Genomic DNA, 27,418 nt, shown 5'->3' with positions numbered 1-27,418 from the left:
AGAAACTGATTCCAGGTAACAAATGACTTATCTTCTTTGGTCACAGAGAATGGGTAAAACTTTGAGTGGGTCTCCAGTGGGCCTGAAGCCTCTTATCCCTCATCCATTCCTACAGGAGAGTTCTCGGCCTCGGACAGCTCCCTCACCGACGTCCAGGAGACCCGCAGGCCGCCCATGCCCGACCCCGGCCTGATGCCCCTGCCCGACGCTGCTGCAGACTTGGATTGGTCCAACCTGGTGGACGCTGCCAAGGCCTACGAGGGTGAGTCCGCAGACCATCCCGGCTGGGCCAGGAGCAGTGTCAGTGCTCAGGACTCGCTGACAACACACGCATTTCAGCACAGCCAGAAAGCAGTTGAGCCAGCAGTTCTCAAACACTCAGGGCCCACACTGTTGATTTTAACCAGGTGGAATCCAGGGTTTCCCCTAAGTGGGAATTCGTAACGCAGGTGCCTCACCTCCCCATGTCTGGGAAGGGCAGAGCTCAGCGGCATCCCAGCTATCACTTAACTGAAAATAGCACGTGTCCAGGGAGCGTTTTTCATCACATCGTGAAGACGTCATTGCTCAACGCACAATTGCATCCTTAGGATGCTTGTCCCCGCCCCGGCCCCTCTGCCCTTCTCACTCATCTCTCAGGGGAGTGATGGCGTGTGTACTTTCCTCCTGCTTCATCCCTACATCAGCCCACTGGCAAGTGCTTGCGTTAAGCCAGTGGCCTTGTAATTGCAGGCCCTTATTAGATAAGTGCTGGCCTGATCTGCTGAAATAGAAAAAACTCAAAGTAACGCTGTCTCTGTGGATATAACAGTTGTCATTGTTGTTAGTCTCTCAGTCATGTCCAACTCTTTGTGACCCCATGGATGGTATAGCCCGCCAGGCTCCTCTGTCCATGGGATTTTTCCAGGCAAGAATACTGGAGTGGGTTGCCATGCCCTCCTCCAAGGGATCTTTCTGACCCAGGGATCAAACCCAGGTCTCTTACAGCTCCTGCATTGGCAGACAAGTTCCTTACCACCTGCGCCACGTGGGAAGCCCAGTATAACAGTCTCTGGATCCATCCATGCTGCTGCACAGAAGTTTTGGTTTTTTAATAAGAGATTCTTTTAAAACTTGATTTTGTTTCTTGGCTCAGACTTAAAGTGAGTGTTTTTTTGAAACAGAGGTGGTGTGAACCTAAGCTAAAGCTCACCAAGGTGGCCAGGAGTCTTTTTGGAAAACATACTTCAAGAATCTCAGTACTAGCTCTTTAATATATTTTGTGTTGTCACCGAGTGGAAAGCATTGGTCTGCAAATTTGGCACAAGGCCTGTTTCCAGGGAAACAATAGAATGCAACTTTTATAAGCAAGGGTAAAGCTAGAATAGAAATCAAGTCACAGCAACTATTTTAAAAAGAGAAATCATAATGTTACTATCCTCTTCCAGCTAAAACAGTAAAAAAAAAAAAAAAACTTTCCTACAAGGGAAAGATAAAGTTTCCAATGCATTCTTGCCCCGTGATTAGGTTTGATTGTGCGTGTCAGTCATTTCTTGACTTTTGATAGAGAGGGCCCAGGATGTGGTTCCACAGTGCTGAATGGTTTCTCCTCTCCCTTCTAGTCCAGAGAGCCTCGTTCTTTGCTGCTAGTGATGAAAACCATCGGCCTCTGAGTGCTGCAGCCAGCAGTGACCAGCTTGAGGACCAGGCCCTTGTCCAGATGAAGTCATACAGCAGGTTAGTCACCCGGTGGTGAGGGCACCACTCTACACCATGCATCACCTCCGCTAGTGACGGAGCAGGTGTGGGGAAGGGGCGATGGCGGTCACACCGATTACCTGAGTGAAGCTCATCACTGCAGTGCCCGACATTGCACTTTAGAGTATTTGGCTACAAAGCATTCTAACTAAACACCCTTAAACTGTTCTTGATGACTTAGTCATCATTATGAATATTCATTATTTGATGCCATAATACATTTATGCTATCAGGGTTTATTAAGTAAGAGAAACCGTTTGTGCTAAATATCCTTGGATACTTATCCTATGCATTTAGTCTGAGTCTGTCCATTTTGAAGCTGTCAGTAGGTCCTGCTTGTAAATGAGCCTGCATCTTAGCGACTCCCAACATTCTGCTTTAGACCTACGCTAGAAGTGGGTCACCAGGGTCAGTAAGATTTATGTAAAATAAGACAAGCCATAGCTGAATTAAGAGTATGGACTCTGGCTTCTCCTAACTATGTAGAGGCTGACTTTTTCACTTTCCCATCAGTTTGCAAATGCTGAGGCTGTTGGATAAATGCGTGATGTTTCTATAAATAAAAGCATCCCAACAGTCATAGTAAGCCCTCTTGATGCAGAATGATTTCATCAGTTTGAAATCTCTTAAAACCTTTTGAGGATGATTAAGAATCCAGGTGTTGGGCTCCCAGGTGGCTCAGTGGTAAAGAATTCATCTAACAAGCAGGAGACACGGGTTCGATCCCTGGGTTGGGAAGATCCCCTGGAGAAAGAAGTGGCAACCCACTCCAGTATTCTTGCTTGGGAAATCCCAGGGACAGAGGAGCCTGGTGGGCTACAGTTCATGGAGTCACAGAGTCGGACACAACTTAGTGACTAAACAACAACAAGAATCCGGGCATCTATAAAAACTTAGTCAGAAACAGCCAGTAACAGGAAGAGTGAGGTTGGCATAGATTGTACAAATACACTGGGGACTTGTGCCTGAAGACTGAAGCAAGTCTGTAAGGAAACACTCTTCACAGAGAAAGTATCCGAGTAATGGATCTTTTGTTGTGAGTGTAACAGACAGATGCTTCATTTATCCTGTTGTTGGGACAGTTAGGGAGGTAAAACGGTGGTTAATTTGGCTGTTGGGAACTTTTTTTAAAAATGTGCAGAGTCCAGAGGAGAGCCCTAAATGTAGGGTGAAGAGAAGTCTGAGCGAGCAAAGACTTCTCGTGAGAAAGGGTTATTAAACAGTTCTTAAATCTTTGTAGGATCTGTAGAAGCCTAAGATGAGGGTGATGACTAGGTCTTTGTTCGGTGTGGATGAGCAAATGCAAATAAAGTTAAATGTTTTTAAAGATGATCAGTATAGTCACAGACACAGAACTTTTCTTTGCAAACCTTCAGAAGTCAAGATAGACTACTGAGAGTTACTGACAACCTGCTGTGGCTGTGTCAGCCCTCCCAAAGGTGGGGGAGGGTGGCCTCGGTGGCTTGTGAAGAACAGTCGTGCCCCAGCATCAGTGTTTTCTGCTCAGAACCACTCTTGTTCTGTCACATCTTTGGCCTTCAGTGCATCCAGACCGGCCTGTGAGGTTGTGGATTTCAGCTGAGCACTTCCCTTTTAAAATCCATTCACTGTCAGGTTTCAGTTGGTCATCCTGCCTTAGAAGTTGGGAGGTCATTATCATTCCATTTTATTTACAGCCTTGTGACATCCATGCTGGGCCTGCTGAGGACATGGACACAGTTTATTTTAGGTCAGGGAATTCTAACTTGAAAAAGTAAATTTACTTTAAATAAGCTGTGTCCATGTTTTCTGCTAATTTTAGATCTACAACAGGTGCATGGTGGCATGGAATGTTTTTGGTGTTAAAAAAAATTTTAATTAAAAAACAAAATGAAAAGTACCTCTTATTTCATGATGCCAAGCATTTGTCCAGTCGCCACTTCTTCCTCCCCTTGACCTGTGGAAAGAGGCAGCTGCCTCTTGTCTCTATGGGAACCTTCAGATTCTTTGTTCGTGGGAGGCTGAGGTGGTGTCTTTGGCTAGAATTCACCCAGAAACTTTTGGAGGCTTGAATTCAAGTAGAGAAGAGTCAGTGAAGAAGAGTTGATAGGTCTCCCGGCCCTTGCCCAGCTGTGTGGTCTGTCCAGCCGATTACACATGTTTCTTTTCCCCTAGCCTCCTCTCCTTTTGGCTTAGAAGCATTTTTAGCACTAAAATGAAATGGGAGAAAGTTGTGGGCCTTAGAGTTTGCTGATCATAATAGTAAAGAGCTTAAGACACTAGTAGTAAAGAATTTGCCTGCCAATGCAGGAGACCCAGGTTCAGTCCCTGGGTGGGGAAAATCCCCTGGAGGAGGGAATGGCAACCCACACCAGTATTCTTGCCTGGGAAAATCCTATGGACAGAGGAGCCTGGCAGGCTATAGTCCGTGGGGTTGGAAAGAGTCGATGCAACTGAGCAGTTGAGCGCACGTGCGTATGAAAAACTTCTGAAAGATGTAGTCTTAAGAGATGGACGCAGTAACATAGCTGCCACTGGGTTGAGTGGCCACAGGCTTTACTTACCTGGGTTGCCCCAAGATAAGGCCTTGCCCCACCCAACAGGTACACACAGAGGAGTAACTCTTCTTAAAGCCACTAAAGAGATTCATTTCACTGTTCGACAGTTGTATCTGCCAGAAAGCCCCTCTTGCGCTGCCAAAGAGACCATTTTCACGTATTGTCCCGTATCTTTTTGTCACAAAGATGCAGAATCTTTAAGGAAGCTATTGATTGGCTGTAGTTTACGCTTGTATTACCTTTTGTTCAGACTGCCATTTCCCTTTTTTAAAAATGAAAAGGTACATTGTGTCACCATACTGAGTAATTTGACATTGAAAATCATTTTATAAATACAGCCAACTCCTTTAAAAAAAAAGAAAAGAAACACCAAACAAACCCAGCCACAGAGAACTCCTGCCTACATGGTCTTTTGTTTCTTGTTCCCAGCAGTAAAGATTCCTCTCCCACTCTGGCTTCTAAAGTGGACCAGCTGGAAGGTATGCTGAAGATGCTTCGAGAAGATCTGAAGAAGGTAAACATATTCTCCAAGCAGGTTATCCTGTCCATGCAAGCTGCCTTGAACTGAGAGAGCCCTTTGTCAGCAGTTTCAGTGGAATAAGTTGTGGGCGTTCTCCCTGCTTTCTCAATACACACATTTTAGGGGTCTGCTTGGAGCTTGGTTCCCACTGACACGCACAGTGTGAGAAGGCTTTCATTGTCATATGTATACAGAAAAAGCATTCCTTTTTTTTTGGTAAAATGCCTTTAAACCTCAGCCAGCCCCCTCTGGGCCCTATCCCAATCTCCTCACCCCTGAACCACAGCCCAGATGTACACACACGTCCTTAGTGTTATTCAGGCTCCTGCACCAAAAGAACCAGTTGCTGTTGGTTTCTTGAGTGACTTTATATTAAGACAGCCCTTATAACTTAACAGACATTAAACTATGCACTCATGTGTTTACATTCTCTGTAAGTCCTGTTCCCTGGGTGAGGACATCTTAACATATTCTTGACCGGAGATGTGTCAGTATCTTGTAGAGTGATACAGTTAACATGACCATATACACCGTATGATTGTCATTATCATTCACATTTGGCTGTTAGGTTTTGTTCCAACCTTGTGTATGTTATAAACGCAAGTTTATTTCCATAAAGTTTTCAAAAATGACGTACTGTGAAATTGAGTGAGGAAGAATTTTTCAGTGAATCTGATGCCGATACTGTCTCTGCTTGTCCTAGTGACATATATACTAGCGTCTCAGAAGATAATAGTTCTTCAAATTATACTTCTGATTCAGACGATGTGACTATTAGACTAGCAAAAAGACAAAAAAACCTTAGTGATTGATTCCAATATGGAACATGAAAATGAAACCCACGGTGCTGGAGAAGACTTTACAGGTGTATCAGGTGTAACTATCGAACGTAATAACCTGCAGAGTGTCAGTGAAATAATTTTGGGCCGGCCAAAATAAAAATTGTCAGCCATAGGCTTTAGTTCCTGCAGAAATCCGCCGGTCAATAATGAAGACCCAGCAGCTGGCCCTGTGTCAGCTGTTTAGTAGCGTGAAGGGGGCTTACAGATCCACAGCCACGCCTAGCGGCTGGGCAGAATGGGACCACCCTCTTAGTTCTCTTGCTCTGCTCACCCTCCCAGGAAAAAGAAGACAAAGCTCACCTTCAGGCGGAGGTTCAGCACTTGCGAGAGGACAACCTGAGGCTGCAGGAGGAGTCCCAGAATGCCTCCGACAAGCTGAAGAAGTTCACAGAGTGGGTCTTCAACACCATCGACATGAGCTAGGCCGGAAGAGGCGGCCGCAGGGCTGCCTTCCCCTTAGTCCCGCCCATTGGAGGCGCCCTCTGAGCTCCTGCCCCAGCTTCCGACTTTGCCCCCTTTTGGGGAGTGCACAGCCTGACAATTGCAGATCAACAATCATTATCTGCCTTTTGTAGAAAAGAAAATGAAAAAGGTAAATAAAAATTTTAAAAAAGTAAAATAAAAGTTTAACTGCTAAAATGTGAATGTCTTTATTTTTTTGCACAATATCTTTATCTGTTATGTATTTAAAAAGAAGCTGGGCCTAGGACCCTCCCTGCCCCCTGACACTGGCCCATCTGCCTCTATTACAGCTCTTTCTTATCTATTTCAGGTAATCCAAGCTTTCCTTTGTTATCCTGACAAATGTCATTGTTCCTAGGAAAATAAAGTTTTTTAAAACTGCTTATTTGGGGAGGGGGATTTCCTTACCTTTGTTCCTAAAAATGCCTGGGGAGGGAGGTGCTTTCAGAAAATACCTGCCTCCCTCAAATGGCTTGTGCATGAACTAGTGATGTCTGTCCCTGTCTTACAGAGATCAGCAGTATTGGGGTACTTAACAAATCAATGAACCAGAGAGAGGCAGAGACAGAGCCTATGGGCCACGCCCCTTTTCCATCTTGCATTATGACATCACTACTTTCTCCTACCTTTCCCTGGGAAAATGGTCCCAGGCGCTGTGTGCCCTCTGAGCCAGAGCCCTTTGTTTGGCTTAAGTGAGTCCCTCTGTGTTGGAATCAGCCTTTCTATTGCTTCCTGGGTCCAAACAGTAATTGGTTTCAGAATTCCTCCAAACTAAAAAAAAAATCTTAAGATTTGTATGCATTTTGGTCAAAAGGATAGTTTCTGTTTGAGATTTTTAAAGTTATCAATGTGGCAAAATTGTATTTTTATCTTGTTCAAAATGATCTTACTGATGAATTAGTAAATCCTTCTCTCCAAAGCAAGACTTTACCAGTATTTGTAACTAGGAAAAAAATGAATGTTGAGTTGTGAACTTTAATCCTTACTTGTTAGGAGCAATGACTGTGGTGATGGAATGGCCTTTTGAGACCTGCATGTCCCGTGTACAATTTCTGCCCAGCATTTCCTGCATCCTTGTGTGGCCAGCTGCAGGATTCTGCTGCAGAAGTGATTGATATGCTGCTTTTCTTGTCTAGTGATGCAGCTGCTTTGGGCCCCTGGCCATTGTTCCAAGGCTCTTGGTCCTGCACAGAACAGAGACACTGGGTCACTAGTGTTGAGAGGCCCCGGGAGAGCCCCTGGTGGCCTTGTTTCTTGCCTTCACAGTTGTCACCAAATTGTCACCTGCGCCCTTCAGTGGTGACTCTGGTCTAAGGGAATGTTCAGCAATCCAGCGGTATCTGCTCGGAAGTTCCCTGCCCCAAATAATCTCCACCCATTCCTCTCTCCATCCCTGAAAAAAAATGGGGTGGAGTTCCCCTCTTCTCCCCCAACCCGCATCACCAGACTTTTATGCTACAAATTCATTCATAATTGTGACTTCTTCATGGGATTTTTTTTCTTTCTGGTGACATTTCTCTCATGGAAATAGGAAGATTTCGGAGTGCTTTGTAAAGATCTCAATTGTCTGTCTCTTTCTCCCTTTGACTTGTATGAAGGAGATTGTACATTGCCTGATATTTCTTTGTAAATGAGAAATAGCACTAACATCCAAGCATTCTGAAGTCTTGCTTATCCTTCTGAGTTTAGTTTTTATTTTGTCTTACATTTTGTTTGGGGACTTGGGGCAAGCTATTTATTAGAGTTTTGCAACAGAGTTCTTGTTTGAAGCCTTTAAAGACTACTTGTAAAATTCAAATAATAAAATTCATTTTAAACGCTCTTTTAAAACGCTTTGGTATTATTGCTTGAGGTATTCTTATTTGAAAGACCACCCAGTATATCTCACTGACCCTCCTTGTATCCTTATTTTTCCATCACACTCCATATCACCCAAGATGATTCTTGAAAGTTTGTCCCTTTTAGAATTTTTAGAAATTTTTTTTATTCTCTATTCACATATCCATAGAGAATTCCTGATTTGCCTTTTCTGCTTATGATTTAATATTTGCAGAGCACTTTATAATTAGTTCCCTCTTCATTATCCATATGTGTGTTTTCCATACATTGTCATTCCTTGAGACCAGTACATTTTTGGACTCGTCTTCTGCATCTCCCAGCTCTCAGTGTTAGATGTTATATGCTCAGGGAATACAAATGCCTGCTAATATTAGACTGTGCAAAATATAATTAGGAAAGTTAATCTACTGAAAAAATCATAATGCATTCCAAAGCCAAATGGAACCAAATTTTTAAAATCTGCCACGCCACTGTTCCTCTCCAGTGGTGCAGCTAATTGACAGCAGACAGTTTCTTCCTTTTATTTGGTTCAACAGTCCTACAAATTCTAGAATTATAAGGCAGGCTAAGACTGGATGCCACAGGATACCCTAATTAGCAAGTAAAAAAGTAGGGGTTTTTTTTTTTGTTTTGTTTTACCTGGTTTAGAAGGTTTACACATTGTTTCTGAAGGGTTTGGGTGTGGGTTGACAGTTTCTGGGAGAAAGTGCTGTTGACCTGCATTGATGGAGGATCTTCTGAGCTGACCGGAGGAGCCAGTTGGTTGTGCTCTTGAATCTGCTGCCGGTGGTAAACAGATTGGGTTGGGTTGGATTACTAGCTCCGTACATGAAGATATAAATGGTGACACAAGAGCAGAAGAAATAGGCCCAGCAAGCGTAAGCCATTTGCGTGTAGTTGACAATGACCTGGACAGATGACGGTCGCACAGCAGACACATGTAGCTACCTGGTGCAATCTCCCCAGAGTGAGCAAAATTGAGACTGAAGTGCATGGTGGCCCACTTTGGTCAGAAATGTGCTTAAACAGTAAAGACTTCGGCATCGTTAAAGAGGAGCTGTGTTATTTTAAAAGAGTAATAGCACAGTATTATTGGTTACCTTTTCCCTGTATGAATTATGCCACTACTGAGCTATCCATAAGGAATCAACATACTCTGATAAAGACATCTGACTTGGACTCAAATCCCATCTGGGCTTCCCTCATGGCTCTGCATTAAAGAATCCGCCTGCAATACAGGAGACGCAGGAGACATGGGTTCAATCCCTAGGCCAGGAAGATCCCCTGGAGGAGGAAATGGCAACCAACTCCAGTATTCTTGCCTGGAAAGTCACACGGGACAGAGGAGCCTGGCGTGCTAATGTCCAAAGAAAGGGTTGCAGAGTCAGGCACAACTGGGCACGCATGCAGACCCCATCCATTATGTAGTAGCTGTGTCTTTAGGTAAATTACCTAATAGCTTTGAGTTCGGTTTCCTATCTGGTAAAATTACTATTTTATCTCGTATTATTTTAAGGATTAAGTGGGGTCATGTGTGTAAAGCCAGTGGCTGGCAAATTCAAGGCACTCAATAAACGCCTTTCACTGTCCTCAGCTCCAATATGTTCAGGCTTCTGTGTTGTTTTTCTGAGAGAGAGCCCTGACATGCTAATTGGAGAAGGATGGAAGAGCCAGAATGAGTTCGTCCACTCTGCTTAATATTGGTCAGGTGCATTTTAGAACAGGGACTCAAGCTTGCGTCGCCGTCACCTGGAGGGCTGGGTAAAACACGGGTCACCAGGTTGCGTGCCCAGGATCTGTGATTAGCAGGTCTGGAGTGAGAACTTAGTACTTTTTGCAACTTCCAAGTGATGACTTAGAAGCAGGGTTTTTGAGGAATAGTGTTAACAAGAGGATGTTCATGCCTATTAGTAATTAAGACAAATAGATGCTACAGCACAAGGCTCTTAACTCATTACTAACCAGGGATGTATTAATGTCTTGTTACCCAAATGTTACTGACTGGAGACATTTCAATATTCACTTACATAAAAAATCACCAACCACAGGCATTAGTTTTTTGCAAAAATCCCCCGGTTAATAATATGTTAACAGTGTCCAGACACCTGAGTATTATTTCGACAGGTTGGCTGACACCAATTGCAGGAGGAAACAAGTTATAAAGAGATTTTAGGCAAAATAAAGAACTTTTTTTTTTGTACTAAAAAATAATTTAGAGCCTCCTTTGCATGAAACCTGCTGCCATTTGACTATTTGTTAACTATTCATATGTTACCTGAACATCACTGGAGTGTCCTGACCACCATGAATAAGAGACCACTTACCGGGTCAGCAAGGAATGACCTTGGTAACCTTGAGGAGATTAGAGAGGTTGAACTTGGGAGCCAGTGGGAGAACCTTCGGTCAAGTGCACAGTGTATGTCCTCACAGGTGTATGAAGATGGGAGACTCAGTCCCAGGCTGGGAGCGTTGAATCCCAGTCACGAACTTCCAGATTCAGCCCAGCCTGCTTACCCTAATCTCCAAGAACCTATCAAACCTAAAAGTTACTAGACCAGCAAGTTTCCCGACTGCCCTCATACCTGCTGCAAACTTAAGGAATCTTTACCTAAACCCTCTGCTGCATCACAGCCGTTTTCTGCACCTGTGTACAGAGAGAAGGAAAGGGTTGCTCTTTTCTCTGGGTGCTTTAGGTAGGCTGCAGCTCAAAGACTCGAAGACACTGGCTGCCTTTTCAGAGATCATCCATAGCCTTGGTTTTAGTTGCTGCTTGTCCCCTCACTGCCCTCCTTTTCCTCTCATCTCCCTCGTCTCCCCAGTGGAGAGAGTCTGCCAGTGTCGTGCTCCTTTGTTTCCTTTTCAGATTAGCCCTTCTGGTCCTTCAGCCTTAAAAACCCAGCATCTCCCCTTTCATGCCTTAGGACATCTGAGCCATCATACCTGGGACCCAAGAGAGCTTTCACCTTCCCTGCCTTTCATAATGCCTCTCATCAACCTCCTTCTCCGTGCTTGCCTTTGGTCCTGTGAACATGCTTATCTCAAACATCCTCCTCCTGTTACTTCCTCTAAATGAGCACACCTCACTATGCCCCTTAAAGAGCTGCTCTGCCAGAACAGCCAGCCCCACCTTCAAATACATGCCATTCATTTTATCCTCCAAGTTGTCTCTCTCAGGACCCATGGATCTCCCAGGCAAAATCCCCAAAGCTTTGGGTATCTTACTCTGTGTTGTTAAATGCATTCCTTAACAGGGCTCATCTCGTGTTCTAGGATGCAGGCATCTCTCCTTAACCAAAGTGCTCTGTTCTAAAGGAGCCGATCTCCTTACACATTAGAACACCCCTGAATCTCTAATGAGGCTAGTGGTAAAGAACCTGCCTGTGAACACAAGAGATACAGGAGACGCAATTTCGATCCCTGGGTCCGAATGATCCCCTAAGTAGGGCATGGCAACCCACTCCAGTATTCTTGCCTGGAGAATCCTATGGACAGAGGAGCCTGGTGGACTACAGTTCATAGCATCTTAAAGAGTCGACACAACTGAAGCAACTTAGCAGGCAGGCAGTGGCGCCCCACTCCAGTACTCTTGCCTGGAGAATCCCATGGATGGAGGAGCCTGGAAGGCTGCAGTCCATGGGGTCACACAGAGTCGGACACAACTGAAGTGACTTAGCAGCAGCAGGAATCTCTAATGAGCCCACCCAACAGCACCTCTCCTATGCATTCTATAACTCAGCATGTAGGAAAAGAATCACAAAATGGCTATCAATCAAATCCAGCTCTCTAGGCAAAAGTATAAATGTCTGGGAGGGTGTGGGTTCTCTCACTCAGCACTGACACCTCCACTCCCTACTGCCCTCATACCCCCAACTCACTGCACACGTTTATGTAACTAGACGGTGGGTAGGTGGACATCTGAGTGTGTGCCTCCAGATCGCTCATGCCAAACCCGAGAGAGTCATTTCCTTCACCAAGTCTAGCCGCCACCACTGCACACAGGCACTCCCACCACACCCCTACCCTCACCTATTCCGTGTTCCTGGGAATCTAAGCTCTGAGAAAACAAATTTAAGAAAGGAATTTTACTCAAGTCCAAACAGCAAGCTGCTGCTGCTGCTAAGTCGCTTCAGTCGTGTCCGACTCTGTGCGACCCCATAGACGGCAGCCCACCAGGGTCCTATGTCCCTGGGATTCTCCAGGCAAGAATACTGGAGTGGGTTGCCATTTCCTTCTCCAATGCATGCATGCATGCTAAGTCGCTTCAGTCGTATCCAACTCTGTGCGACCCTATGGACAGCAGCCCTCCAGGCTCCTCTGTCCACAGGATTCTCCAGGCAAGAATACTGGAGTGGGTTGCCATTTCCTTCTCCCAATAGCAAGCTAGAGGTAGCTTATTAATAAAGTTGCCTGGAGGCAGTTCTTCGGTCCCTTGTCACAGTAAAGAGTGGAAATGGATTTGTAACTGACCTAGTAATTTTTCTGAGGAACTTAGGGGTATTTGAACAAGTTACTTCTCTTAAGCCGCTTAAGCATTGCTCCACAATCTTAAGACAATGAATATGCTTAGCAAACTCTTCTGTTGCAGTTGGTACAAAGATAAATTCAGACCTATGTAGGCACAGATAAAATTAATGCGTGTTACCTGACTTTTTTGACCCCATGGACTGTAGCCCTTCAAGCTCCTCTGTGCATGGGATTTCCCAGGCAAGAATACTGGAGTGGGTTGCCATGCCCTCCTCCAGGGGATCTTCCTCACCCAAGCAGCAAACCCACGTCTCTTGTGCCTCCTGCATTGGCAGGTAGATTCTTTACCACTGAGACACCTGGGTATATCAAATTAATGAGGATATGCCTATTAAAACATGTGCTGTAAATGCAGTCTAGCTTAATATTAAAGATTCAGTTGGAGTATGAACATTGAATTTCATATACAGGCACTGGGAGCAAACAATTCTACCCCAAAAGAGAAAAGATCCGGTGGAGGATAGAGGCGTTTGGGGATACAGAACTACTGATCATTATCTTTAAATGCTTGACACTGTGGTGTGAAGGAGAAACCAGCTTTGATCCCTGTGGTACGAGACAGGGAAAAATGGACCGGTGGATGCAAGTTACAGGAAAAAGATTATGTCTCCAAGTTAGTTGATCAATGGTGATTAAGTGCTTTCCCGGGCTTGAAGCCAAGAATTAAGTGAGGCCAGGAACCACTTTGCAAAGATGCCATCTCATCACCTTTTCTAGTGGATTCTGCTCTCCTTAAATAAACTTGGAGCCATGAGTTATAGACTCGAGGTGGAAACAGATCTTCAAAGTTACCTTTCCACCTCCCTTCTCAGTAGTCAGTCTCTTTTTCGTCACACAGCCACAAGTTCAGGCACCTGGGCGGGTTTGAATACATCTAGTGATGGGAAGCTCACTACTTCCTGACACAGAACATTTTATCTTTACATTTCCTCCTCTTCTTAAAAAGTGCCTTTTATTCAGGGAAAATCCATTTCCCTTTCATTTTTGCAACTACCCACAGCCCTATCATTTTGAATTACATAAATACAGATTTCCCTTCCCAGGTAATAACCATCAATATGTTGGAAAATATCAAGTCTTCCCAATATTATTTCTTCCCCAGGATAAGAATTCTTTATTCTCTCAACTTGTCCTCATGTGCCATGGTTTCCAGCCCCTTCTCTTCCACAATCTAATCACATAATATCCATTAAAGACAATTGCCATATATGCATTTGCTCTCTGAGTACTTATAACAGCCCTGTGAGGAGGGTGCTCTAATTGTTGCCACTTTACAGAAATAAGAAACTGAAGCCCAGAGAGATCAAATCATTTGTTTGAATATCTGGTGAATGGTAGAGCTGGGATTTAGACCTAGGCCTCTAATTTCAGAGCCAGTACGTACTCTGTACTTTCTCAGTTATATTATTTCCAACCTATGGGCCCCTTGCATGACCTGATTGTATAGATCATTGCACCAAAGGGATCTAGAAAATGAGCATCACAGACACTGGGCTATAAATGGGGTGGGCCTAGGAGCCAGGGAAGACAACAGAGTGTCCTAAAGGCCAGAGGACTAAGAGGAAACCACCTCCCCTGGGACCCTTTAGCAGAGAGGAAACTGAAAAGTGCTTCAACATTCAACACAGATGTTCTGGACTTCCCAGGTGGTCCAGTGGTTAAGAATCTACCTGCCAATACAGGGGACACGGGTTTGATCTCTGGTCTAGGAAGCTTCCACGTGCTGCAGGGCAACTAATCCTGTGCACAGCTACTGAACCCCACGTGCCTAAAGCCTGTGCTCCAGAACAAGAGAAGCCACCATAACGAGCAACCCTTACACCGCCACCGCCACCCCTGCTCGTTACACCAGAGAAAGCCCTCACACAGGAACAAAGACCTATGCAGCCCCAAATGAAAATGTTACACCGAAGAAACATAGACGTCCTCCCTAAAGTTTCAGTTCAGAGAAACACCTTCGTCTAATCACAGGCCAAATCTGGAGGTAAAGAGGCTTTGAGAAGCTATACTTAAGAATGCATCAGTACCACCTGGAGAGGTGGCCTAATTTCCAATTCCCTGGCCTAGGCCTGAACCATTCTGAGAAACTCTCCTCTAAGCTTTCAAAAATTCTTGGCCAGCTCTTCTGAATAACGGAATGGCATGTAAATGCCAGGTGTTACAGGCAAAGGGGTCATCTGGCTTGACATACCTGGACACCTTGGTGCTCCTCAGTAGGTCGAGCCAAAAGGATAGAGTTATCCTTTGAGCAGCCATTTGTACAGTGGTTGAGAATTCTCAGCCTCACCTCACCCTACTCCCAATTTTTCCTTTTTTTAAAACCGAGAAGCATTTGCTTAGCAGAAGCCAATTAAAATCTTTGTTTTAAAACCAACTTCTAAATATTGTATCTAACACTCTTCCCTCCTTAGGATAAACTGCAACAATGTTAATTTTACACCCTGGTCTAATCACATCTCATTACTGATGTTGCTGTAATAACCTGCTACCAGCTTTGTATCTTTACCAGTGAGCAGATAGAAGTCATGGATTTCAAAGTTGGTCCCTGTTTTTAGCAATTGAAAGTCAAAGAAGAGACTTTCAGCTTATACTTCTAAGCCCATCTGTTGGAAAACCATGCCCAAGGTCTTTGCAGTCTGTTTGCTAAAGCGACAGACTGAGAAGAACAAAACAAGATCAGCTCCCAAGTATAAACCTAGGCAAAAGTCCAAATGCCTCCCGACTGCCTGCCAAGGCTGCAGCAGGACACCTGGGAGTCGGTGTTACCGGCCAGGATCTCTTCCTTCAGCCAGTGCTCTAGTCATCTATGGCCACTTAAGCTTCTTCATACTTAGTTGTTCAAACCACCACCACTGTATTATGCACCCTTTCACAGGTCAGGAATTTGGGCAGGGCTCAGCTGGGTGATTCTTCTCCTCCACGTGGCATTAACTGGGGTGACTCAGTCATATGCAGCTGGACTGGCTTGGAAAGCCCAGTGTGACTTCACTCACATTCCTGCCCCTCAGTGGTAACAGTGAAAGACTGAACCCAGCAGGGCCAGTTCCCCTCTCCATACAGTCTCAGAGCTTCTCCCCGTCTTCTTTCTAGCACAGTGGTTGGGTTGTTAACATGGTACTCAGAGCTCCAAGAGGCCAAGGTGGACAGGGCCAGTCTTCTTAAAAAGTAGGTCTAAAAATGGCTTACTGTCACTTGCCCATGTTTTCTCAAGCCCAGAGTCATGGGGAGGGGAAACAGACACACCCTACTTCTCAGGGAGAGGCTGGTCACAGAATATGCCCTTTTTCTCCCGTAGGCCTCTTCTCCTCTGGTTCCCATGGGTTCAGAGCCATTCTACCTTAAATCCTCAACACCAGAATACAAGGCTCCAGTTCAAGATGGCAATGGAAAAGGATCCTGAACTTGTGTCTTCCCTTGAACACACCAAATCCAAAACCCTGCACTAGATTACATGAATGACTCCTACATCAGGCAAATGAGAAAATCCCACATGGGAAGGACAGGCTGAGACACAATCTCACTATAAACCCACCCTGCAGCACAGGATCAGGAGGAAACTCACAAACCTGAGCTTCTCCCCATGGAGCCAAGGGTTTGGACCCCACTTTTGGCTCCCAAATTATTAAGACCTGCACCTGAGAGATGAATCCCCAAAACATCTAGCTTTGAAAGGCAATGAGGTTTGTGCCCACAAGACCACAAGGCTATAGTGAACTGAGAAGCAGTCCTTAGATGGATCATGCAAGGCTGACAACTGAAAAGCACCCAGAGGTTTTGTAGCTTATCTTAAGGCAATGGCCTTAAGTTCTTAAGAACTTTCCTGTGGCTCAGATGGTAAAGTGCCTGTCTACAATGTGGGAGACCCGTGTTCAATCCCTGGGTTGGGAAGATCTCCTGGAGAAGGAAATGGCAACCCATTCCAGTATTCTTGCCTGGAAAATCCCATGGATGGATGAGCCTGGTAGGCTACAGTCCATGGGGACGCAAAGAGTCAGACACGACTGAGCAACTTCACTCTTACTTTCAAAGCAGTGGTCTGAGGAGCAAGCATCTAACTTAACACACACATCTAGGGGACTACTGAAGTACTCTACAAAGATGGGAGCCAGCTGTTACTATTGATATCTTTGTGTTTTCCCTCTGCTTTGCTCCAACTGGTTAGCATCTCCCAGAAAGGAGCTTATACCCTTGTCCAACACCCCCGGTTTTTGTGGCCACTACCCAGGGGACTCCTCTAGGTCTCCTACCTTGGGTGGCCAGTGGAGTTTATGTACATGGGTACCACAAGATTGTAACAAATGGAGAAAGAGTTCTTAACTGGCCATCATTTGCAGGGCACAGCAGAGAGGTGACAGATGGAAGTGCCCAGCCTTTCTGTGAAAGAAACCTATTAGCTTGTCTTCCTAGTTAAAGCCTGAGGGGTGGCTTCTAATTAAACACACATCTAACGGCCAACTGTAATCCTCTCCAGAGACCGTGGGAGACAGGCACTGTCTTCACACTCTACCTTTGCTGTTCTCCAGAGCACCATTATTTCCAGGAATGGAGTCTGTATCTGATGCCCCAGTTTTTATATCTGGTACTCTGTCTTTATGGCTGTTACCCAGGGGATACCCCTTGATTGCCTGTATCCAGTGGCCAATGGAACTCATATTCATGGGTTCAATGGATTGGCAGCAAAAAAAAAAAAAAAAAAGAAATAGTTCTTAACTAGCTATCAAGTTTCAGCACAGGGAGAAATGCCCATCTCTCAGTCTTCCCTGTAGAGAGGTATATTTGCACAATTTAAAAGCTGCTGCCTGAAGGTCTGGCTTCTAATTAGCCAGAGTAGAGGTGCTGACTGAAATCCTCCTCTTTAGAATACTGGCAGGTGTCTTTACACCCTCAACTATTAGAGGCTGTTAAAAATTTAAAAAGCATCTTGGACAATCATAAAGGTTTGCTCTGAGAAATAGGACAGGGTAGAGCAATAAGGTTCATCCACTACACGAGGCCACTCCTTAAAGACTGAAGAAGTAGCTGTTTTATCTAATGCACAGAAACCAACACAGTCAAGAAGGATGAAGAAACAAAGGAAATGTTCAAAATGAAAAAGCAAGATAAAACCTCCGAAAAAGACTTGAATGAAATGGAGATAGGTGATCTGCCTGGTAAAGACTTCAAATACATTGTCTTAGAGGTGCTTATGAAGCTTGGGAGAAGAATGCATGAGCAAAGTGAGAATTTCAGTGATGAAATTTCATCAGTTTCAGTGATGGAACATGTAAGAAATACCAAGAAGTCACAGAGTGGAAGAATACAGTTACTGAACCAAGAAATACAGTGGAAGGGTTCGACACACAGGTGATGCAGAGAAAAAGATCATTGAACTCAAAGACAGCGCAGTAGAACTCACCCAATCAGAGCAGCCAAAAATAAAAATAGCTTAAGGGACTTATGGGACAAAGTCAAATGGACCATCATTTGTATTTTAAGGGCCCCAAGAGAAGGAGAGAGAAGAGGAAGAAAACTTATTTGAAGAAATAATGGCAGAAAAGTTTCCTAACCTGGATAAGGAAACATACATCTTATTTGAGAGTCTCAGATAAGATGAACCCATGGGAACCCACACCTAGACCTACATTACAAAGTGTCAAAAGTTAAGGAAAAAGAGGGTGGGAGATCAAAATGGCAGAGCTCACCTCCCTTCCATGAACACATTAAGGATACATCGGGAGTAATTCTCACTGAAAGCAATCTGGAGCCTGGCAGACAGACTCATTTACAACCAAGGCTGTAGGAAGGGAAGAGAAGCAATCAGGTCAGGACCTGCACCCTTAGGAGGGGAAAACTGGCTTTCTGGGGAATGAGCCATTTGATTCACATATTTCACACCCCAACCCTAGGGTTTGCCACTGGGGGTATGAATTACCTTTTGTTGTTCAGTCAGTCAGTCGTGTCAGACTCCTTGCAACCCCATGGACTGCAACATGCCAGGTTTCCCTGTCCTTCACTATCTCCCAGAATTTGCCCAAACTTATGTCCATTTAGTTGGTGATGCTATATAACCATGTCATCCTCTGCCTCTTCCTTCTCTTTTTGCCTTCAATCTTTCCCAGCATGGGGATCTTTGCATCAAGTGGCCAAAGTATTGGAGCTTTGATTTCAGCATCAGTCCTTCCAAGGGATATTCAGGGTTGATTGTCTTTAAGATTGAATGATTTGATCTCCTTGCAATCCAAGGGACTCTCAAGAGTCTTCTCCAACACCACAGTTCTAAAGCATCAATTCTTCAGTGCTTGGCTTTCTTTGTGGTCCAACTCTCATATCCATAAACGACCACTGGGAAAACTATAGCTTTGACTATACGGGCCTTTGTTGGCAAAGTGATGTCTCTGCTTTTTAATACACTGTCTAGGTTTCTCATAGCTTTCCTTCCAAGGAGTGTCTTTTAATTTCATGGCTATAGTCACTGTCCAAAGTGATTTTGGAGCCCAAGAAAATAAAATCTGTCACTGCTTCCACTTTTTCCCCTTTTATTTGCCATGAAGTGATGGGACCAGATGCCTTGATGTAAGCTTTTTTGAATGTTCAGTTTTAAGCCAGCTTTTTCACTCTCCTCTTCCACCCTCATCAAGAGGCTCTTTAGTTCCTCTTTACTTTCTGCCATTAGAGTGGTTGGCTGGCTTGAAAATAGAGGAACTGACAGTGGAGCTGTAAGAAACAGATTCTGCTATGAAAAGCATGCACATGCTTACTGCTGAAAGAAGGCAGAAGCAGCGGATTGAAACTGTCCAGGACTCTGCCAGTTCCCTGTGGGTTTCCTGTGACTGCCCTCACACACACCCAGCCTGAGCTGCGCACCCACTCCAGCCCACACTTGCTCTGTTGGTGCAGCTCCACATGGGGGCAGGGCCTGTTGCAGTCAAGGGGAGCACCCTTGAGGGAGCTGGGAGGTGGAACCATCTCAGACCTGGTGCAGCATTTGTACGAGGTGAGGGTGTCCATTGCTGGTGCTCACAGAGGCAGAGGATTGGCAGTGGTTCAGAGCTCTGACTGGTGCTGGAATTGCCAGAGCCTGCACCCACATCCATGTCAAACACCCACTGTGGCTGCTCTTGCTCCAGCAATGCTTCCCTTTTGCCAGTGCTTGGAGGGAGGCTAGCACACACTTAGAGAGAATGAAGCCAACTTGGACCTTGTGTTCAGTGCCCTTGTTTCAGCAGCTTGGAACCTGACCCTACCCCCAATAGGGTGGTGTTGGCCTCTGAGCAGAGAAGACAGCTCACATCTGGCTCTGGCCACAGCCCTTCTATCTCCAGTCCTGTCTCCTACCAAGGTGATAGCTACCAGCCCACCCTGCAGAAGACAAGACTCATGCTCATACTAGATCCAAAGACGCTAGGAACCCCCAAAGCTCATACAGGGATACCCCTTCAAGACCAGGATGGGTAACTGCTTTACCTAATTTCATAGAGATGCAGAAAGTTCAGCAAACTGAGAAGACAGAAGAATTTGTTTCAACTGAAAGAAAAGAGACAACCACTGAGAAAACAATGAGCAAAACAGAAATAAACAATATACCAGGGCTTCCCTGGTGGCTCAGTGGTAAAGAATCCACCCGCCAATGCAGGAGACATGACTTCAGTCCTGGGTTCTGGGAAGATCCCACGTGCCCTGAAGCAGCACAGCCAAAAAATAAATAAATAAAATTATGAAACACAAAACCAAAACGCAGGTCAAATAACTGGTTTAAAAAAAACAATTTTCCAGCTAAAGAGTTCAAAGCGTTAGTAATAAGAATACTAACTGAATTAGAGAAAATAGATATTAATGAATTCCTTGTAAACATTATTACTATTACAAAGAACCACTCAGAACTGAAGAATAACTGAAGTGAAAAAATGCACTAAAAGGAATTAACAGCAGACTAAATGATACAGAATGCATAAATGATCTGAAAGATAGACTAATGAAAATCACTCAATCAAAACAACAAAAAGAAAACCAAGTTTTAAATAATGAGAACAGGTTAAAGGATCTCTGAGACAACATCAAGCATACTAACATTCACACTATAGAGGTCCCAGAAGGAGAAGTGAGAAAAATGGGTCAGAAATGCATCTGATGAAATTACAGCTAAAACCTTCCAAAACCTGAAAAAAGAAATATATCAAAGCACAGAAATCAGAGGGTCTAATACAAATGAACCCAAACATTCATAAAAAAGAATAAAGAATAAACATCTATAGAAAAGAATAAAATTCTGCTATTTGTGTCAACATGGATAAGCCTAAAGAGTCTAATATATGCTTGGTGAAGTCAGACAGAGAAAGAAAAGTAGTGCATGTTATCACTTATACGTGGAATGTAAAACATCTTTTTTTAAAAAACCACAAAGCAGAAAACCTAGAACAGATACACAAACAATGAAAGAAATGAACCCAAGCATACCACTACCGAAAATCAAATTACAGAGGAAGCAAGCAAGAGAAAAAGAAAGGAACAGGAATTACAAAACAGCCAGAAGACAATTAGCAAAATGATAATAGGTACATACATGTCAATGATTACTTTTAACATAGATGGACTAAATTCTCCAAGAAAATACAAGCCCCAACTATATGCTGCCTCCAAGACTCTCACTTCAGATGTAATGAAACAGACAGAATAGGAAGGGATAGAAAAAGATACTCCATGCAAATGGAAGCCAAAAGAAAGCTGGGTTGGGTATCAGACAAAGTGGGTTTTAAAACAAACTTTAATATGAGACAAAGAAGATCCTGACTTAACTCTAAAGGAATCAATTCAACAAAAACATTTCTAAATACTTATGCACCCAACCTGGGAACACTTAAATATATAAGGCAAATACTAAACAGACCCAAAAAGCAAAATGGATAGCAATAAAATAATAGAAAATTTAAAACCCCACTTATATCATTGGGTAGATCATCTAGACAGAAAACTAATATGAAAATCCAAACCTTAAGTGTTGCATTAGACAAGATGGACTTAACAGATACATAAGAATTCATTCAAAAGCAAAAGAATACATGTTCTCTCAAGTGAACATGGAACATTTCTCCAGGATAGGTATGTTGGGCCACAAAGCAAGTCAATAAATTTAAGAAATAGTGAGATCATATCAAGCATCTGTTTCAACTACAAAACTAGAAATCAGTTACAAGAAGAAAATTAGAAAATTTAAATAGATGGAGATTAAACAACATGTTCATAAACAACCAAAGTGCCTAAGAAGAAATCAAATGAGAAATTTTTAAAAATGCTTTGAGACAAGTGAAAATGGGAACATAACATACCAAAATTTGTAGGATGCAACAAATGCAATTCCAAGAGGGAAATTCACAGCCATTAGGGCTATGTCAAAAAAAAAAAAAAGATCTCAAATAAACAACCTCACTTTACATTGCAAGGGACTAGAAAAAGAAGAAATGATGATCAAAGTTTGTAGAAGGAAGGAAATAAATCAGAGCAGAAATAAATGAAATAGAGGCTAAAAAGACAACCAGCAGAAAAGATGCTTCTTTGAAAAGAAACATAATTGACAAACCTATAGCCAGACACATAAAAAAAAAAAAAAAGAGAGAGGACTGAAATAAAATCAGAAATGAAAGAAGAAACTTTACAACTGATACCACAGAAATACAAAGGTTCATAAAAGACTACAATGAGAAATTATACGCTCCAAAAACTGGACACCTAGAAGAAATGGATAAATTCTTAAAAACAAACCACCTACCAAGACTGAATCATCCAAGAAAGAGAAAATGAACAGATCTATTGCTAGTAATGAGACTGAATCAGCAACCACCAACCTCCTAACATATAAAAGTCCAGAACCAGGCAGCTTCCTTCTCAATAATCCCCAAAATAGATGTTCATCAATATCCCTGATGAACATAGATACAAAAAGTCCTCAACAAAACATTAGAAAACAGAATCCAACATTACATTTAAAGGATCATACATCATGATCAAGTGGGATTTATGCCAGGGATGTAAAGACGATTCAACAACGTGATACACCCACAATCTGTCAATCATTGTTATACACCACATTAGCAAAAGGCAGGACAAAAATCATATGATTAACTTAACATATGCAGAGAAAGTCCTTGGAGTTTTCCATGTTCATTAATGATAACTTTCAGCAATGTGATATGGAGGGAACATGCCTCAACATATTAAAGGCCACATATGACAAGCCCACAGTTTGCATACTCAACTTTGAAAAGCTGAAAGTGTCTCCACTAGGATCAGGAACAAGACAAGGATGCCCACTCTCACCACTCATATTTATTATAGTATTGCAAGTTCTTGTTAGATCAATTAGGCAATAAAAAGAAACAAAAGGCATCCAAATTGGAAAGGAAGAAGTAAAACTATCACCATATGAAAATGACATATTACATATAGAAAACACTAAAGACTTCACCAAAAAACTATTAAAACTAATTTAAAAATTTAGTAAAGTTGCAGGACACAAATCAACACACAAAAATTTTGTGGTTCTAATAACACCAACAAATTATCAAAAGATATTAAGAAGACAATCCCACACACAGTTACATAAAAAAAGAATAAAATGTCTCAGAATAAATTTAACCAAGGAGATAAAAGACATGTACACTGGAAAATACAAGATGTTAATGAAAGAAATTGAAGACACAATTGAAAAGATGTTCAATGCTTATGGATTAGAAGAGTATTGTTAAAATTTCCATACCAGCCAAAGCAGTCAACAAATTCAAAGGAATCCCTGTCAAAATTCCAATGGCATTTTTCACAGGAATAGAATAAACAATCCTAAAATTTGTATGGTATCATAAGAGACCCTGAATAGGCAAATCAGGGTTGCTAAAGAATCAAAAAACTGGAGGCATCATGCTGATTTCAAATTTTATTACAGAGCTACAATAACACAGTATGGTATTGGCATAAAACACAAGACACATCAATGAAAAAGAATAAATAGCCCAGAAATAAACCCACACATATATGGTTAACTTATAATAAAGGAGGCAAGAATACACAATGGGGAATGGATAGTTTCTTTAATAGCTGGTGTTAGGAAAACTAATAATCACATGCAAAAGAATGAATCTGTGCCACTATTTTACATCATACACAAAAGTTAACTCATAATGGATAAAAGACTTGAATATAAGACCTGAAACCATAAAACTCCTAGAAGAAAACATACAGGGTAAGCTCCTTGACATCAGTCTCAGTGATGATTTTTTTGGATCTGACGCCAGAAGCAACACTAAGCAAGTGGCACTCTAAACTAAAAAGCTTCTGTACAGCAAAGGAAACCACCTAAAAGTGAAAAGACCACTTCTGAAGCAGAGAAGATATTTGTAAATCATATATCTGATAAGGGATTAATATCCAAAGTATATAAAGAACTCATAAAACTCAATGGGGCTTCCCTTGTAGCTCGGTTGGTAAAGAATCTGCCTGCAACGCAGGAGACCTGGGTTCGATCCCTGGGTCGAGAAGATCCCCTGGAGAAGGAAATGGTAATCCACTCCAGTATTTTTGTCTGGAGAATCCCCTTGGACAGAGGTGCCTGGTGGGTTACAGTTCATGGGGTTGCAAAGAGTCGGACATGACTGAGCGATTAAGCACATCACATCATATACAACTTAACAACAACAAACAAACCAATTAAAAAATGGGCAGAGAATCTTCTGAATAGAAAATTTTCCAAAAAATAATACAGATGGCCAACAGACACATGGATATAATGTTCATCACCACTAATTATTAGAAAAATGCAAATTGAAATCATGAGCTATCACCTCATGTCTGCTTGAACAGCTATTACCAAAAAGTCAAGAAATAACAAGTATTGATGACAATGTGGCAAAAAGGCAACCCTTGTACACTGTTGGTGAGAAGCAACACCAAGAAGAAATCGGTAAAGCCACTATGGAAAACAGTAGGCAGGTTCCCCAAAAAGTAATAGATTAGCACATGATCCAGTTGCCCCACTGCTGGGTTTTTATCCAAAGAGCATGAAAACACCAGTCTGAAAAGATATCTGCACTCCCATGTTTATCATTATTTACAGCCAAGCTGTGGAAACAACCTAAGCACCCATCAATGGGAGAATGGATAAAGGTGGGTGGGGGTGGGGGTGGGTGGGTGGGGGTGGGTGGGTGTGTGTAAAAGTGAAGTTGCTCAGTCATGTCCGACTCTTTGCGACCCCATGGACTATACAGTCTATGGAATTCTCCAGGCCAGAATACTGGAGTGGGTAGCCTTTCCCTTCCCCAGGGATCCTCCCAACCAAAGGATCAAACTCAGGTCTCCCACATTGCAAGCAGATTCTTTACCAGCTGAGCCACAAGGGAAGCCCAAGAATACTGGAGTGGGTAGCTTATCCCTTCTCCAGCGGATCTTCCCAACCCAGGAATCAAACTGGAGTCTCCTGCATTACAGGCAGATTCTTAACCAACTGAGCTATCAGGGAAGCCCCAATATATATATATAGTAATGGAATATTAGCCATAAAAGGATGAAATCTTGCCATTTGCAGCAACACGGATGGACCTCAAGGGTATTATGCTAAGTAAACCAAGATGGAGAAAGACAAATTTTGTATGATTTCACTCATACATGGGATATAAAAAAGTAAAATAAATGAACAAGCCAAACAAACACAAACATGTAGATACAGAAGACAGTAGTGGTTAGCAGAGGGTATGGGTGAAATGGCTAAAAGGGATCAACTGTATGGTGATGAATGGAAACTAAATTTTTGGTGTGATCTGCTCTAGTGTATACAGATATAGAACCATAATGTTATACACATGAAACATAAAACGTTATATACAAATGCTATCTCAACTTTAAAAAATGGGCAGAGGATCTTAATAGACAACTCCCCAAAGAAGATGTACCGATGGTCTACAGGTACATGAAAAGTGCTCAACACCACTAATCAAAGAAATGTAAATCAAAGTGATGAGGTATCGCCTCGCACCTGTTAGAATGGCTATTATCAAAAAGACAACAAACAACAAATATTGACAAGAGTGTCCCACTGTTGGTAGGAGTGTAAACTGGCACAACCACTACGGAAAACAGTATGGAAACTCCTCAAAATACTAAAGATAGAACTACCATATGATCCAGCAATTCTAGTTTTTGGTATTGATTCCAAGGATTTGAAAACAACTCACTTGAAAAGATATACACATCCCCTGCAGCATTATTTACAATAGCCAAGATGCAGAAGCAACCCAAGTGTCCATGGATGGATGAATGGACAAAGAAAAAGTGGTATGTGTGTGCGCACGCATATGGGAATATTCAGTTCAGTTGCTCAGTCATGTCCGGCTCTGCAACCCCATGAATTGCAGCACACCAGGCCTCCTCATCCATCACCAACTCCCAGAGTTTATCCAAACTCATGTCCATCGAGTCAGTGACGCCATCCAGCCATCTCATCCTCTGTCATCCCCTTCTCCTCCTGCCCCAATCCCTCCCAGCGTCAGGGTCTTTTCCAATGAGTCAACTGTTCGCATGTGGTGGCCAAAGTATTGGAGTTTCAAGAATATTACTAGGCCATAAAAAGGAAGGAAATCTTGCCATTGGAGACGAGATGGATGGACCTCTGAAGACATTATGCTGAGTGAAATAAGTCATAAAGAGAAGGAAAAAATAAGATCTATTGATACGTAGAACCTAAAAAAGCAACAAAAAGCCCCCTCCCCCTAAACCTAAACATACAGATACAGAGAACACTTGATGGTTGTCAGATGTGGAGGCTTGTGGGTGGGTGAAAAGGGTCGAGGGGTCAACAGAAATCCCCACTTTCAGTTATGTAATAAATAATATATAATAAATAAGTCATGGGGATGTAGTGTACAGCTTGATAACAGTTAATACTCCCTTACGTATCTGAAAGTTGCTAACAGTAGACCTTAAAAGTTCTTATGACGAGAAAAAAATGTTTAACTCTATGCAGTGATGCCTGTTAACTAGACTTATTGGTAGAGATCATTTTGTAATATACAAATATTGGAACATTATAGTGTATACCCGAACTTAACATAATGTTATATGGTCACTTATTTCTCAATTTAAGTGACCATAAGAAGTTTCATTAGGAGCTGTAAAAAAATAAAAACACGAATACAGACTTCACCTGTGGACAATTCCCTCCCTCCCTCATGTGGTCATGGGGACAAAGGCAGGCCTTTTTCAGTGTCTTTGCTGGACAGAGAGGCCCCATTGCTCCTTCACCACTCTCTCACCACCCCCATCCACATGACTTAGGTTCACCAGTTGATAAACACTGTTTTTTATCCCCAGCTTGGTCCAAGTGCCATGGTGTGCCATCAGAAGAGACTGGCAGAAGATGAGGCTGTCAACCATCACCTCAGCCCCCTTCCCGCTAAGTCCAAGAATCTCCACCCAAACACCCCAGCAAAGTTTGACAGATTGTTGCAGGTCCTAGACTCTGAAGCACCGCGAAAGAGTAGGCTTCCTTGGTCATCCTCATTCCAAGAATGCAGGATTTGCTATATATTTGTGGTAGCCCTTACTTTCATGCGGCTTTCCCATGCGGCTCAGGGGTAAAGAATCCTCCAGCCAAGGCAGGAGATGTAGGAGACTCAGGTTCGATCCCTGGGTTGGGAAGATGCTCTGGAGAAGGAAATGGCCACCCATTCCAGTATTCTTGCCTGGAAAATTCCACAGACAGAGAAGCCTGCAGCCCACGGGGGCCGCAAAGAGTCAGACCCGACAGAGCACGCACGCACGCACACATGAGGATTCAACCTCGAAAAGGCCATCGGAGGACCACCAGAAGGACAAGAGTAAGCAGGGCGGTCAGGAGGTGGCTGACAGGGAAGTGGCACAGTACGGTAAACCCCAGCCAGCAGGCAGCCTGTCTGCCGAGACAGGGAGCCAGTGCCCAGGGCTCCAGGGGAAGTCCCCTA

General features: G+C 43.2%; 1 protein-coding gene across 15 annotated transcripts in view; it reads left to right on the top strand.

Annotated features, from left to right (window-relative positions):
- SIPA1L1 (signal induced proliferation associated 1 like 1) overlaps positions 1 to 7,920 on the top strand; it is a 385,127-nt gene extending 377,207 nt beyond the window's left edge. For 12 of the 15 annotated variants that reach the window (XM_070377614.1, XM_070377620.1, XM_070377612.1 and 9 more), the window contains 4 exons: positions 116 to 262; positions 1,602 to 1,716; positions 4,704 to 4,788; positions 5,916 to 7,920. In XM_070377614.1, the coding sequence (XP_070233715.1) occupies positions 116 to 262; positions 1,602 to 1,716; positions 4,704 to 4,788; positions 5,916 to 6,059 (491 nt within the window). In that variant the 3' untranslated portion in view covers positions 6,060 to 7,920. The remainder of the gene's footprint in view (positions 1 to 115; positions 263 to 1,601; positions 1,717 to 4,703; positions 4,789 to 5,915) is intronic. The other 3 variants (XM_070377623.1, XM_070377627.1, XM_070377624.1) reach the window with 2 other exon arrangements.
- The last annotated feature ends 19,498 nt before the right edge of the window (positions 7,921 to 27,418 follow it).

The sequence above is a fragment of the Bos mutus genome, chromosome 10, assembly GCF_027580195.1.
Source record: "Bos mutus isolate GX-2022 chromosome 10, NWIPB_WYAK_1.1, whole genome shotgun sequence".
Classification (NCBI taxonomy): domain Eukaryota; kingdom Metazoa; phylum Chordata; class Mammalia; order Artiodactyla; family Bovidae; genus Bos; species Bos mutus.
This window is presented reverse-complemented; position numbering and strand designations above follow the sequence as displayed.